We start from the raw sequence: 16,431 nt of genomic DNA on the forward strand, positions 1-16,431 counted from the left end.
TTACTATTTAAAATAGAGGAATTACTTTTGTTATTACTACAAAAACTAGACTTCATCATCACCAAAATGTAATTTTAAACTAGTGTTGACTAAAGAAACGAAAAACAATGTCACATGTATACATTATGATGATTTACGAGTACATATTTTCTCTTTGCTTCTTCCTTGTTCTTAGGCAGCCACTACCGACCTGAATTACGGGTATGAACTTCATATTGACATGCACAACATTTGACGAGATTGACGCATTTGAGGCATCATTTTGACATGTACACGCTTGTTGTAGTACTTAGCAATTATCTGCGCATAATTAGCTCAGCGTACAAGCGTACAGCCGTAGGCCGCAGCCAATCTGCGCTCTTCAAGGAAGTTAAGATTTTCACGTAACGCTTCAGAGTTGTTCCGCTTTTCGCAGGCACGACAACTTCATATCCATAACTAAGCTTAATGTTGTCTCCCTAGTGCTGTCTTTGGGTGTGGTGCGGTGCGCTCATAAATTTAGGTAACTCATTGATCCAACCAGTGCGGATGTGGCCCAGCCTTGCTTTGATCCCTACCACAATGTCTCGGTTAGTAACTTCGCATTGACCGTTCACTTGCGAATGTGCGACAGATGTGAATGTTTGCTTCACATTTAGCTCTGAGCACCAAATCCTTAAAGGGTCACCAGCAAACTGCGTGACATTATCACTAACAATCTCGTTGGGTATATCGAAGCGGTATACTATGTCCTCCCAAACGAAATTTCGGACTTTTTCCCCAAAGAAGGTTGAAAGAGGGCACGCCTCAACCCACTTGGTGAAGTAGTAAATCGCTACTATTAGAAAATTGATGTTACCTGCAATGCGCAAAGCTCGCGTAAGATACTGGTGTATAATGCGTAAATTTTAATTAAATTAATGTTGCGTAGGGGTGTTCATCGGACCGCTTAAACCGGCCAAACCGGCCGAACCGGGGTATTTGGTTTGGTTTGGCCGGGTTGAGGTGTTAGATTACGGTTCGACAGTTTAAGTTTTTGTCAAACCGGGTTTTTTGGTCCGACTACGGTTTTTGAGAAAAATTCTAACCGTCAAAACCGGACCGGACCGTTGACATATATATATATATATATATATATATATATATATATATATATATATATATATATATATATATATATATATATATTGTAACATCCCGTTTTCCCGTACGTATCGAAAGGTACTTACTTAATCATTTGTACGTTTATAACTCGTTAGCTTATGCGTAAATGTATGAATATATGTGTAGATATATATATATATATACACATATATGTATACTTGATAATGTGTGCATGTATAAGTTTAAACATGGGTTTGGTGAGCGTTAAGTCTTGTGAGACTATTGTTGAAGGCTAGATGAATATAGGAAGCGGGTTTGGAATGTACAAATTAAATAAAATCGAAAATTGTTTAAGTTGGTCGAGTTGTTCAGATACAGCCTTAGGCCGCGCCGCGACAATTGGGTCCGCGCCGCGGCATATCAAGCAAATCTGGATCAGAAGTTGGGTTAAAAGGGGTCGTTTTTCCTTCGATAAGTCGCGCCGCGACAAATTGGCCGCGTCGCGGCATCTCTGCTATTCTGACTCCGATTTCTACTCAATTTAAAAGGGTTTTAGGGGTAATTTGGTCTTTTTGCGTGTAGATCAGATTGGAGCATTAAATCACAGCCACTTGTTCATTTAATTCATTTCCTTTTTCTATTTTCTTTTATTTTCTCTCCCAAAACTTAAAACCCATTTGAATTAAAAGTGAGATTTGAGAGTGAAGGATTGAGGGTTGATCTTTGGAGCAAGAATTAAAGTTGTTCCTTGTGTCTCTAGCTACACGTTGATAGTCTCGGTAAGTTCTAACTTTATGTTTTAAGTTTTAATTGGTTAATGGCTAGGGTTTTGGTTACTAGAGACTTGTATGACCCATTTGAGGGTAAAATGGGTAAATTTGGGTTATGTTGTTGTAATGAAACCCTAATGGCCACAAACTAGGGTTTTGGTCTTGTGATTTGAGGTTGTAAGTGTCAAATGGTATTGCTAGTCACTAATACACTTTTGGATTTATGAAAGAAGTGTTAATGGGTAAGTTTGACTTGATTGTGTGGCTAAATATTTAAAATGGGTCAAATGGGTACTAGTTGACCTAATTGGGTGAAATGGGTATGAATTACCCGTTATGTTAATTAATGTTAGTAGACTTTAAATCACCAGTCTTAGTGATTTAATATGAGTCTTGGCCATTTATGGGCGGTTGTGGTGTAGTTGAGTCATTTAATGCAAATTAGGTCATTAAATGCTCAAGTGTAAGTATTGTGGTTAATTCCACTAGTTGTGTGACTGAATGTGTACTTAATGAATTAGGTACATTGCCTTGAAGTTCGGACGTACATAATCATCATCCTTGTGTCAAGGTGAGGGGAATAAGTATACTTGTACGTATATGATGTGTTTATTTGTACGTAAGGATATGTGTTGTCCTAGTTAGTGAAATATGTGTTGTACACTAACGATTTATGAACGGATATGTGTTGTCCAAGTTGGTGATATATGCGTTGTACACTAACGATCATATGAACGGATATGTGTTGTCCAAGGGTTGGTGATATATGTGTTGTACACTAACGGTTGTTATGAACACCGATGGGAAATTCGAGTACCATTCCTTTTACTATTGGTTAACCATGGTTGTGTGAGCTTGGTATTAGCATAATTAATATTGAACTATATGCTATTGGTGTTGCTAGTTTCTTGTAAATTGTGGATAGTAGTTTATGCATGATGTTTGCATGGTCGTCGTATTGCTAGCCTGTATGCGGTGTTGCGTAAGTGGTTGCAAATAAGTAGGTTATATATGTACATGTATAATTATTGCATTCACTAAGCATTAGCTTACCCCTCTAGGTTGTTTATCTTTTTAGATGCAGGTGTGGATAAGGGCAAAGGGGTTATCGGGCATTAGGTGTCCTTTGATGATGTTTTGTTGGAGCTTTTGGAAGTTGGCCTAGCGTTTTGGGTAGTTTAGTCCCAAACCATGCTCGATGTGTTGTTTGGTTTAAAACTATCATTTTTGTATTGGTCAAACTTGTATCTCATTCGTTAATGGCCTTTGTGCCTTTTGTAAACACTAAAACTTGTTGTATGTTCCAACGAACGTGTGGAATGGTTACATATTTAATTGGCGCGTAGATGTGTATTATTTAAAAAAAAAAATTATCGTATGGAATACGGGTTGGGTTGTTACACACACACACACACACACACACACACACACACACACACATATATATATATATATATATATATATATATATATATATATATATAGACACACACACACACATACATTATACATATATATTATATCGCAGGTTTGAATTGATAACTAAGTTTATTCTTTAATTTAAAGGGTTATTGTATGTGCAATTATAATTATAATTATACTTTTTAGCCTCTCAAACAATATTTTCAGATTCATAACACTTACCTATCACTTTTTGTCATGAGAACCAATCCTTATCCAGCATAATGAATAATGTAGCATGTTATGTCAATACGAGTTCACATTATCGTTTAAAACAAGAAGCTTACAGCCTCAAGTAGCCATGTTCAACTTTACTAGTTCATTAAACAATCTCACCGATTGAAATTCATATATGCTTACAATTGAACATAAAAGGATTAAATAATAACTAGAGTGTTGCTCACTTGGTCAAACTTTGTCATTCATCTCTTGGAGTTATCTGTATAACATAAAAGGATTAAATAATCTGGAAAAAATCAACTTACAACATATTTGGACTCAAACAGAAATTTCCTTAATTCTGCAGTATTGAGCTTACAACACATGAAAATAAAATATAAAAAAAGAACACAAAACCGTTAAACCGGCCAAACCGGACCGAACCAAACTGGACCAAACCGGGCAGCAAAACAACTTTCTTGGTCTGGTCTGGTTTCATATATGTTGAAACCGTGGATGCCGGTTTGGTTCGAGATTTAGTCAAAAACGGACCAAAACGGACCGTGAACACCCCTAATGTTGCGTACCTCGATCACGGGGGAAGGGACCGACTATATCAATGGCCCATTTGCACAAAGACCATGGTGAAGAAAATGAGATCATTGGATGTGCAGGTGCACTGCTGATTGGTGCATGTATCTGGCATGATTCGCAACATTTGACGATGCTTCCGGTGTCCACATACATTGTAGGCCAGTAATGTCCCATCCACATGATATTTGCTACGATTGTTCTATGACCTGAATGCAGCGCGCATGCGCCTTCATGAACTTCATGTATCACTTCTTCAATTTTTGCGGGACCAACGCAGTGTAACTACGATCCCAAATCATTCTTTCGGTACAACACTCCCCCTTCAGGACGTACATTGGAGCCTTAACTCTTATTCTTTTTACCTCCATAGTTTTCGCAGGCAAAAATCTATCGTGTGAAAACGCAACAATCGGGGTCATCTAGTTTGTTCCAGACTCTTTAACTGGTGCTACTAATGGAACCATAGCTATATACTTTTTATGGAGCTCTTCGATTAAAACTTTCTTCCCCAAGTGCTCGAATGTTTAAGCGGATAATTTGCTGAGAGCATCTGCTTTTTTATTCTGCCCTCTTAAAACATGAGAAACTTGGAATGGCTCATACTGTTCCATAAGGTTGTACACCAACGACATATCAATTAACCTCATGAGCTTCGAAAGTACAGTTGGTTTGCCTGCATATCAATTTCGAGTTGATGAAGGCGTGCAATTGTTTAGCTCCTAAATCTTGCGCGATGCGCATTCCCGACAATATAGTTTTGTGCTCTTCCAACTCAACTGCCCATTTAGCCATGCATCCTCAAATCTCGGGCTTGTATAATACATGTGGTAAGAAAATTAATGTTGTGTTAATCAATGCAGATAAACCCGTCATTGCCGAAATGAACTGACAAAGTACCAGTTTAATTGATTGATCCGCTAACATAACCACATGATGAACCTGAAAGTATCTACGCAAGCTTCGCACTATTTGAACGAGCGCGTAAACTAATTTCTTTATCGGCGAATAGTTTACTTCACTTCCCTATATAGTCTAACTTACAAAATAAACGGGCATTTGCACATGAGAATTCTTCATGGTTAATCGAGCGTTGAGATCATTACGTAAGCAAATAAAGTAGAATAAGGAGACATATCTTTCCGTGACCCGCAATGAGTACCGAACTAACTGATTCTTTAGAAGCTCCAGGATACAGTGTTGACATTACTCCTACGAATGATGCTTTCAACGTCCGTAATTCCGCAAGCGCCTTCTTCATATCTTGGAATGTGTGTGCAGCGTCTAGTGTCTACACAAAATCTTTGTTGTTTAAACAATTTTTTAGAGTGTTGAAGAATGGTAGCTATCTTTTTGTAACTTTAGAAAAGGAGCACGTGATGGACGCGAGCCTCCCCGTCAAACTTTAAACATCTTTATTCGATTAAGGTGAAGGTAGGTTGTCGATAGTTTCTATCTTCTTAGAATTTTCCTTTATACCACGCGCTATGACGATGTGACCCAAGAACTTACCTTCTTCCTCCCCAAGGCTACACTTCTGCGGATTTAGCTTCATGTTTATTTTGCCCAGTGACGCAAAAGTTTCCAAGATGTTCGCAAGCGTTTGTTCTTTGGTGTTACTGTTGACTTACGGTGCGCTACACCATATCAAACAAATTAGGTGTGCCTCTTTTGCCCTAGGTGCACCGCAATAGATCATAGGTTCGTCACACCTTAAAGGGTGCTCGTCTACTGACTTTGAATTTCTCATTTTTAGCTTTGAGGTGCGCCGCATTTGCCCTTTGGAGCGCCACACTTGGTGCTGATTCTTCATTTTCACTCCAAAACTTCACTTGGTTCATTTCTTAGGCTCAAGTCTTGATTTAATCACACAAATTTGGACTTTTGGACTATTTTTGCCTTGAACCATTTTCCAATCAACAAACCATCACTTTCGATCTTAAATCGCTTCAAAACTAAACGGATGGAAAAGGATATTGCGAGGATAAATATGTTTAATTCGATCAATATCAGTATACCAAGTGAGGAATTCTCCCGATGTTTCCTTTGACCTCTGCGTGAATCATGGCATTCGATTTCAGTGCGCTTTCATGGACATTGATTCTGATACTACATTAGAAACTTTGTACGCAAATCCATGAACCCAGTGATGCTTTCGATATGAAGCTTGTTTAACCATTCACGCGCAATCCCCTGTAATGTCATCGAAAATATTTAACATGCTACGGGTAGCAGATATGTGCAGGAGAAACTTATCAAAAGTAGTAGGCATCTCAGAAGGCTGCGAGAAAGGTTCACCTTTTATCCCTGCAAAGAATATCTTCATCATCATCTGCATAAAATATGGTTGTGTAAACAAGGGATCATATCTGGTGGCGCAACCTGCATAAATTTCCCCACAAGGTTAGCTTGTCCGTTGCGCATGTGGCATGAACGACTGCGTAGGAGGTCCCTGGGTGTATGTTCAGGGCTGCTGCATAGGAAAATAAGGAAATCCTGATGCCATCGAATAAATGTGTATCTACAACTACGTATCGGAGGTTTGCTGATGTGAATATATCTGCAATTTCTCAAAAACTTGTCTGTAAACCACAAATAGGCCCATAGATTGTTTGAGCTGCGTCGAAGGTGGGGCCCAGTAAAAATTAACATATGGGATGACCCCATATCCCTTACTATAAGAATTGCGTGAGAGCTTGCGGGTGTGAGGAACTGCGAAACAGGACGAGGTTGCGGTTGCCATGGTTGCTGTGGCATAAACATAGAATGTTGCTGCTGGTACCCAAGAGTTCCCTGAATAGGAAGCGAAATTGTTGTGCAATATATAGGAGCCTGGCTGTAGTAAACCACATTGGGACCATTTGTTTCGCCATTCAGTCCAACCAAAGTAACCCTTAGATCAGATGCGGTTGAACCATTAAAGTCCAATTTTCTTGGAGCAACCGGGGAATTTCCCCAAGGAGGGGTTTTCCTGTCCGAATACCACGGCTTGTACCTAGGTGCAAATTCATCATGCTGCGGTGGACCACTATATGCCGAATAAAGTTCCTGAGTGGTAGTGGGTCTGCTTTTTGAATTTGTGGCTTGCGTGTTAGGTGGATGACTTCCATGCACATGAGAAGCTGAAGTCATTGATTATCTGTTAAGAGACAATTTAGATTTTTTCAGTTGGAAGACAGAAAGATATAGCCTTTTAATTCGTAAACAACACCTATGATTTATCGACGATTAATAAAAATATCAAAGTACTAGAATTACATTGGCTCTCAATGAAAGCACGAATTGATCGAGCATAAATTTTCTATAAGGATAATTTGCCATAATCTAGGTATAATGTGGGGTTTAACGATCTTAGTATTTAGCTCTCAGGTCCGGCTACCGTGAATAACCCAGATCGATATGATGATATCGATGGGGTGGCTAAATATTTAAGTCCACCATTGAAACAACCCAAATCCGTTTATCCGAAAACGATAACATTTTTTTTATAAACAACGTGGTTATACATGCATTACTCTTTCGACTCAAACCGTTTAACTCCATTTGATTCCAAATAAATAATAACAAGTTTTAACGTATTCATTTAACAACAAAACACATGTTTAACATATGACCAAGTCCAAAACGTTCAATTCGACACCTTTCGACCCATTACACAACAAGTGGGTAATTACGGCCCATTTACGCTACAAACCAGGTTAAGACTCAATAACCGAACCCGATACCAAGAGAATAATCCCGGGGATTTACCAAGTCCCCAATCCACGTCCGAATATCCAAAAGCTACCCCCTTCAAGCTCAATCAACCCCAAAGCAACTAGTCTAGCAACTAGTAGTCTTCTCCTTAACAAATGGTACCTATAAAAAGGTAACAACAACGAGTGGTAAGCTTACGATTAGTGAATGCAATAATTATACATATACATATATAATATACTTACTTGCAAACACTTACACAAATACGCATACGAGCTAGCAATTCAACAACCATGTTGATCAAACATAAATTTGCTCAAATGGAAAAACTGATGTTGAGTGCATGAGGGAGTGTTTAAGAACGTTTATAGCTTTGATTTCCGGTCCGGTTTACCGTAGATAACCCTCATTGAGATGTTGATCTACGAAAGGGTGATCAAAGCTATGTCCACCATTGATGGAAGTTGCCGCAACAATGGCCACTAAAGGTGGTTGCATATGGTTTATGTCCATGGAACATACCTGTTACCGTAAGAGTGTTTTCTGGATGCAATCGTAAGTTCGAGTAACACAGAAAACGTTGTGTTGTGTGAAGGAGGTTCAGGGTGGTATTTATAATAAAACCCTAACCCTAGATTACCTCATAATTAGGTTCTAGATCCGACCGAATAACATCCATAAATAACAGGTTTATAGTTAGAAAAGGATCACGTTTAATTATGGATAAAATCATATCCGATTGCTTTCGTGTGTGCTAAGCAATACCCGCTTGCGCACCTCCTAATCAGATGTTCTGGCAATGTTCTGGACGAGCGCATTGCACGTGATACGCACGAGCGCCATGCGCGTAGGTACGCGTATCATTTCATGCAATCACAATGTATAAACTAAATATCCACCACTCATAATAAGCTAGTATCGCCAGTAGCATATAGTTCACAATTTAATATGCTAATACAAAATCACACAACCATAGTTAACCATTAGCACAAGGGAATGGTACTCGCAAAAGACCATCGATTTTCACAACGTCCATTAGTGTACTTAACACCGTGTATCACTAACCCCTGGGTGGTGTCTTAACACCGCGACTAACCCACCCATCACGAAAAATGTGGTGTCTTAACACCGCGACTAACCCACATGTCACTAACCCCGGAGTGGTGTCTTAACACCGCGACTAGCCCACCTGTGACGTAAAATGTGGTGTATTAACACCGCGACTAAACCCACATTTCACGCCACACAAGTAAATACATCAAACACATACATGTATAATTATTCCACTCACCTTGAAATGCCCGCACAAGTCATGTACAACATGATCTCCGTCCTCATATCTGAGCAAGCAACCACCTATATCACACATAGGCACAATATACACATATATATACATCCTCTAAAAGAGAGTCCGACACAATCATCCCTTAGTCGAGGGATCACACCTTGCTCGCTAAAACCCGCCCAATTAACACCTAATGGAAACAAACCAATTACCACTTCGGGTGGTAATTCAAACTCACTCTACAAAGTACAATTTAACCCAAATTATACTTTACACCAATTAGACCAACCTAGGTGATGTTTTACGAGGTGTATACGAAATAGTTATTATTTTTACTACAAAATACTATTAGAAATGATACAATTTTACACAAGTTATTTATTTATTTATAGAGTGGATATACCTAAACCTTGCTACAATACTATAGGCAGTGTACCTAATCGTAAAGTAGTGTAGTTTTTAGTAAGTCCGGTTCGTTCCGCAGGGAGCTAACCAAGTTAACGCTATATTTTTTTTTAAAATTATATTTGTATATATATATATATATATATATATATATATAAGTAGTATTATTATATATATATATATATATATATATATATATATATATATATATATATATATATATATATATATAAGTAGTATTATTATTATAAAAGGGGGGTTTTTACCGTTTAATGACCGGTTTGTCGATTTTATGTCTTAAGTCACAATTAAAACCTAATGTAAAATATTAAATATACAAATGACTTAATTTAAAGCGTAAAGTAAATGACGATAATAAAAGTGCGATAATTTAAAGTGCGATAATTTAAAGTGCGATAATTTAAAGTGCGATAAATAAAATGACAGTAAATAAAAGTGCGATAATTAAAAGTACGATAATTGAAATTGCGATAATTAAAAAGTACGATAATTAAAAGTGCGATAAGATATAAAATAAAGGAATTATGCTTATTTAAACTTTCGTAATCATGATGTTCGACGTGTTGATTTTAATTTATTACCATGGGTTAATTGTCCTTTGTCCTGGATTATTTGATATGTCCATACGGTTTTGTCCATAATAGTCCATCAGTCATAAATATAAAGTGCGAGGATCTTCATCAAATTATCCTTATACCCGAAGTCAAATATTCCAACTAACTGGGGATTCGAACTGTAACAAGGTCTTAATACTTTGTTTAATGAATACACCAGGTTATCGACTACGTGTAGTCCAAGGTTTTAATACTTTGTTAACAATTACACCAATTACCCTTGAATGTAATCCACCCATGTTTCAACGAGTCCATTGACTATTAATCCATCCCCGTGTCCGGTCAAATGAACAATAATTCGTATTTATAAATATCCCGCCCACCGTACCCAGTCAAGCGTATGTGGTTATATATAAATACGTTAAATTATAAATCTCTATATTAATTTAACGAGGTATCATTTAGTTAATATAAAACCCATTAATAGCCCATAGTCTAATTTCCACAAGTGTCGTTCTTTTATCCAAACCCCAATTATGGTACAAAGCCCAATTACCCCGTCTTAATATTTAGTCCAACATCACGATTACTTCGATTTAAATAAGCATAATAATAACTTAGCTACGAGACATTAATTTAAAAAGGTTGAACATAACTTACAATGAGTATTAATAGCGTAGCGTTACACGGACAGAGTTTCGAATTACAAACTTAAAACATTCACCACTATAATCTTATTATTATTAAACTTAAATTAAAATTAAAATTATAAAATATAAATATAAATATATCGTAGATAGATAGATAGAAAAAGGTGTGTTTTACTTCGGCCAGAACTCGTGCATTTTATAGAATGTGGCCTGCTACAGTAAACCATGCGACCGCATAGTTTTTGTTCTTCCAGGCCATGCGATCGCATGGCCGCCTTCTCCTGGTCACAAAGTGATTAAAACGTGGGCTGCTCGTATTTATTTAATATATAATATAATATATATAATTTTTATATAATTATATATATATATATATATATATATATATATATATATATATATATATATATATATATATATTATATTATATTCTTGTGCATAGTTGACTTGTAATTTTAGCTCCGTTGCATCGCGCGTTGATAGTTGGCTCGCGGCTCGTACTCTTGTAACTTTTAGACGTTTCTTATCAATAAATTGAACCACTTGGATTGTACTTTGTACTTTTTAGCTTTTTGGTCGTTTGCGTCTTCAAATCGTCGAATCTATCTTTTGTCTTCGCCTTTTATTATTTAAATGAATATCACTTGTAAACAGAACAATTGCAACCAAAAGCTTATCTTTCTTGAAGGATAATGCTATGAAATATATGTTCGTTTTTAGCATTATCAAATATTCCCACACTTGAGCGTTGCTTGTCCTCAAGCAATATAGAACTTGAATATAACTTTACTAGAATCATTTCTTTATTCTTCACACTTTGTACATCAGTGATTTTAATACGACGGTATGAACAATGATAGTAACGTTGTGGTTTACAGTCCCACATAACTATGAAAATTTAGATCCTGTAAGGAAATTGGATCTTTATGAAAACTTTTGATCTTTTGAAAATTCAATCTAGCTTTTACCCTAGATAAGTTTTTCGGAATAACCCTTCACCGGTCTTTGCAAATTGTTTTTGTGGGTTTTGTGGGTTTCAGATTTTAAAATTTTAGCTTAAAACTTATGGTTTTGTGTCACCCACTTGCTAACCTTGTATTGGGAAAGCAACACGTCCAGTTTACTTGCTCCGTATATTACCTTTCGGTAAACCACCGTCCGGTTGTAAAGGAAAACGTTAAACAAGCAACTGTTGAGGCAATGTCCCGTGACATGCTTTTTATTATGGTCTATATCGTGTCAGATGCAATTACTATCCTTTGTAGGAGCAATAGTAAAGATCACCCTATAGTTTTTCGGTCTGGCACAAGGTTCTGTCTTCGACCAGCTATGCAACCACCTTTCTTATGGTTGACACCCGATTTGGTTCAGGTGACCTAATGAATTCCAGGTGAATTCTTAGGATTTTACGTTCAATGGTAATGAACGCATTGGAAAATAGGGTTTTTAGAAAACAAATCGGTTTGTAATTTAATCAAAATATTTTCTCGTTCAAGCTCGAGTTTAGATATCATCGAATTCCATGAGTTTGTAATTCTCAATCTTTAAGGTCAATCTCAAGGATTGAGTAATATCAGTCTTAAAAGCTGATTTTTAATCTTTAAAGAGATTATTCTTTCCGGGGATCTGATTCATTAGTCTTATAAGCTAATTTGCACGGTGCCTCCCATTGTACGAGACAGATCCTCTCATGGTTAGGATAAGTCTGACCACTTGGCGACCCTGTTTGATGCTGAGGTCCGTGGATTTCTAGCTGATTTTCGAGAAAACTTTTCAAGGTTTTTCATAGACTCTACAACTGGTCTGGACGACAACTTCCTGACCTAAATCAAGAAGCACGTGTCTTTTTCTCGGAAGACTTTACTTCCTTTTAAATTCCATTTATATTACAATAAACTGGGTAAAACTGATTAATATCGTCCAAAACAAAAGTATTTTCAATTATTTGTACAAAAATATGTGATATATGTTCTAAATAATTTGGTAAATTTTTCCCACACTTGGCTTTTATTTTCCTTTCTTTGCTTTTTTATTTTCTTCTATTCCATTTTAAATGAATTCAAGCATTTTGGGTTGTTTCTCAATTTATGTCCTTTTCGAGGTAACAATAATTTCGGTGTTAACACCTAGTTTTATCGTTCATAAATATGTATAAACATGATTTTGAATTCATTTATTTAAAAATTTTTAAAAATTTTACTAGAATTGGGTAGTCAGTATATAAGACTAGGGCTGTTCTTTATTATCAGAGAGCACTAGATTCTAATACAACTACTGCATTACTATTATTTTTAATGATAACCAAGTGTTTAAATTAAAATTTTAAAAGCCGAAAGAATTTAACCACTTCCCACACTTAAGATCTTGCAATGCCCTCATTTGCAAGAAATCAGTAACAATTTAAATTATTGAGGGTGATTAGCGTAGAAAAATGATTAAATTTTACCAAAGTTTCCAAACATATTGTTGTTTATGTTGAATAATAAATGGTGCACATCATTTGTTCATTCCGTCTGTTGTTACATCACACTTGTTTTTCATTTTGTCGTCAAAATTAATAGCTTTTACTGAACTTAATGACAGTCTTTGAAAATGCGCTATTTTACCCTGTTGTGTACATGAGATAAAATAATACAATACAAATATAAACATGCATGGTAATTTGAAATGGGACTTAATATCCCACTTTCAAATTATAAAAATGAAATATTAGTACAAAATAATAAACATATTAAACATTACATAAAAGTATCATAATGTTAAATGTTTAGCATAAAAATAATAAAAGAGAAGACATCACCAATGGAACACTATTGATTTGGATAGGGGTTCCAGTTCATATCGTCGTTCGGGTTCCATGGTTGGTGATAGGTGTTCTGGTAGGCTTGATTGGGATCGTACAAGTCATAGGGTGGTCGCATGTCGGGCTGATGCGGTGGATAGTAAGCAGGTCGAGTCGGGATGTAGTTATTTGGTACCTGATATGATAGCTGGCTCATGATTTGGTGCTGATGAACTTGCCAATTATCGTGTTGGCGTCGCCTAGAAGTATCATACTCATTCGCGGCTTGCCACTACTCATACCGACGATGCCTATCCTCATTAGTCATTTCTACCTCATCTATATGCTGGAAAACGTCAGTAGCACTATCCCTAATGTCATCTGCTTCCTCCATTTCCTCATCCGAACCCCTCTCTACCTGTGGATGGCGGCCCTGATATGGTATTGCCTGATTGAGTCTCCTAGTCAATACCTTTGCACCTTGATAGACTTGCACACCTAAAGTCTCGTCCTGTTCTCTACATACCATCATCGGACCCCCTTGATCCCTATCTACACCCAAATACTCTCCAATGAGAGTAACAAAAATACCTCCTCCTATTATTCTCCCTTCCTGTATATCTTCCACTATTTTGGATAGATAAAAACCAACACAGTAGGGGATATTATCAAAGCTTCTAGTGTTTCGAATGCACTTAAGGTAAAATAAATCGTGTAAGGTCATTTTCTCCTTGTTATTACCTCTTTGTGTAATCGAGTTTGCTAAGAATCTATGTATTATACGAAGCTCGGATTTATTAATATCTAAATAGGAGTGTCTTCCTCCCCGCGTAAACACATTAAAATTTGACATACGCCTCCAGATGGCGTTAGCGTCAAAATTTCTATCTACCCGCTCACAATGATAAATCAAATTTGTACAATCAGGTGATAGTTATTCAGCGGGAGTGTAAATCTGTAAAGCCCTGGCCATGTCCAGCATGGACATCCTGTACATCCTACGGCCAAGTAAAAATCTAAGAAAACTCTTATCGTCTAACCTATCTATATCCTTATTAAAAGCTATAGTACTCATTAGCTCAATACACCACTCTTTATATAAAGGCCTACGAGTGGTAAATAAACATTCCTAATCAGTAAAAGAAGAGCTGCCATACCTTTGGATTAGATGCTGCCTAACTGGGTTAGCTAGGTGATCCCTTTTCAAAGGCTCCCAATCTATTACCCTTGGTACTTCTACATTTTTGGTCCAAAGCTTAAATTTGTTACTTTGGTACGTCGGGTAATCTCTCCAACTTCTATCAATCCTTAAATTGGGATGCAACTGTTCTTCATGAATTATTGGGTGTTCTATTATATGGTGAACGGGAAATACTATGTAGGCAATAAAAAATTGTGGTTCTGGTTCATATTATGGTACGTGTTGATCATAATGTTGTTGTTGTTGTTGTTCCAGTTCGTGATATTGCATCTCTGGCTGTGGTTCCGGATCAGGTTGCCTAGACGATGATGCACCGTCCGTATCTGTATTTCTCTGCAAAACTCATTAAATACAAAATTTGTGCATCCAAATATGCATTAGTGTTAGCAAAATACAAATTAAAACAATTACAATAACTTGTTTAATCCATATTAAACTTATACTCATTTTCATATTTTTATCAATTTTACAATTTTTCAAATAAGCATATATGAAAAGGTATACAAAGTTCATAAGCATTCAACTCAAATAACATGTTAAAATAACCATTACTAGCAATTAAACAAGTTTCAAATGGCATTTACATCAATTTAATCAAGTTCATGAATTTTAGACTTAAAAAGTCCACTCTAATTCTCAAAAATCATGTTTAGGATCAATGTTTGGATCATTTAGCTACCTAAACATGTTACACTACTTAATTTAGCAATAACTCATGACAAAAATTGGCCATAACCTGTTTATATCAAAAAATCCCAAATTGCTCAAGAACACAAACCCTAGATTTCTAAAATTTTTGAAGTTTTTGGCTTCAAATCATGTTAAATAGCATCAATCTAGGTTATACATGCATAATATACTAACAATTTAACTCTAATTACACTACAAATTAACAAAATCAAATAATTACAATTAATTAAAATTATCACAAAAAGTAGGAAATTTATGAGTTTAGGGGTGCAATTTTTACCTTCCTGCTTCCCCATCTGAGAAAAGACATGATTATAGCGGATTATTGTGAAGAATTTCGTTGATTTTGGTGAAAAATTGGTGAAAATTGAGGGTGTTTAGGAGAGTTTTTGGGTACGTGTGTGTCTTTTTGTGAGGATACAGAGACCAGCTCGCTGCCTTTTGTTATTGACCAGATTTTCCAGCCCATGCTGTGTAAACCCCATGCGATCGCATGGGGTCTGATTTTTTTTTTTTTTTTTTTTTATAAAAACCTTTACTTATTAAAACATTAATTTAATTAATTAAAATTTTGTTTTCCTTGGTATTTAGGACGAGGTCGTTTCGGTAAGTTTACCTAGTCCGTCCCTCGACAAAATTATAAAATTTGTCATTTTAAATCGATTGTTTTAAGAGTTAAGATTTTTGAATTTTTTTAATGTTTTTGGCATACTTTAGATCAATAAAATTAAAAATAGTGATAATAAAATTTCTCGTCCCGCCCTTGGGTAAAGCAATTTCGGTTCAACGACCTAGTCTTCAACTCACGACGAATTTTAGAAATCATATTTTTATTTTAATGAAATAAAGTAAATTTTTGTTTTTAAATTCACACCAAACTTAAATTTAAAATGCATAAAATTAAAAATTCATATTAATATTATTAATATTTTTATACATTAATTTTACAAACTTATATTAAAAATATTAATTTTTAAAATATTTAAAAAAACTTAAATATATTGATTTTAAAAATTTACAATAATAATTTAATATTAATTTAACAACAAGGTAAAAATTAAAATTAAAAATCTTTTTGGTCTT

The 16,431-nt window shown here is 35.9% G+C and overlaps 1 protein-coding gene across 1 annotated transcript; it reads right to left on the reverse strand.

Annotated features, from left to right (window-relative positions):
- Positions 1-458: 458 nt before the first annotated feature.
- Positions 459-4,220, reverse strand: LOC139874636 (uncharacterized). Its single transcript, XM_071862039.1, has 2 exons — positions 4,061-4,220; positions 459-838 (listed from the first exon to the last, which is right to left on the reverse strand). Exons 1-2 carry the CDS (start codon positions 4,218-4,220, stop codon positions 459-461), a joined length of 540 nt encoding a protein of 179 aa, XP_071718140.1.
- Positions 4,221-16,431: the final 12,211 nt, after the last annotated feature.

The sequence above is a fragment of the Rutidosis leptorrhynchoides genome, chromosome 11 (assembly GCF_046630445.1).
Source record: "Rutidosis leptorrhynchoides isolate AG116_Rl617_1_P2 chromosome 11, CSIRO_AGI_Rlap_v1, whole genome shotgun sequence".
NCBI lineage: Eukaryota > Viridiplantae > Streptophyta > Magnoliopsida > Asterales > Asteraceae > Rutidosis > Rutidosis leptorrhynchoides.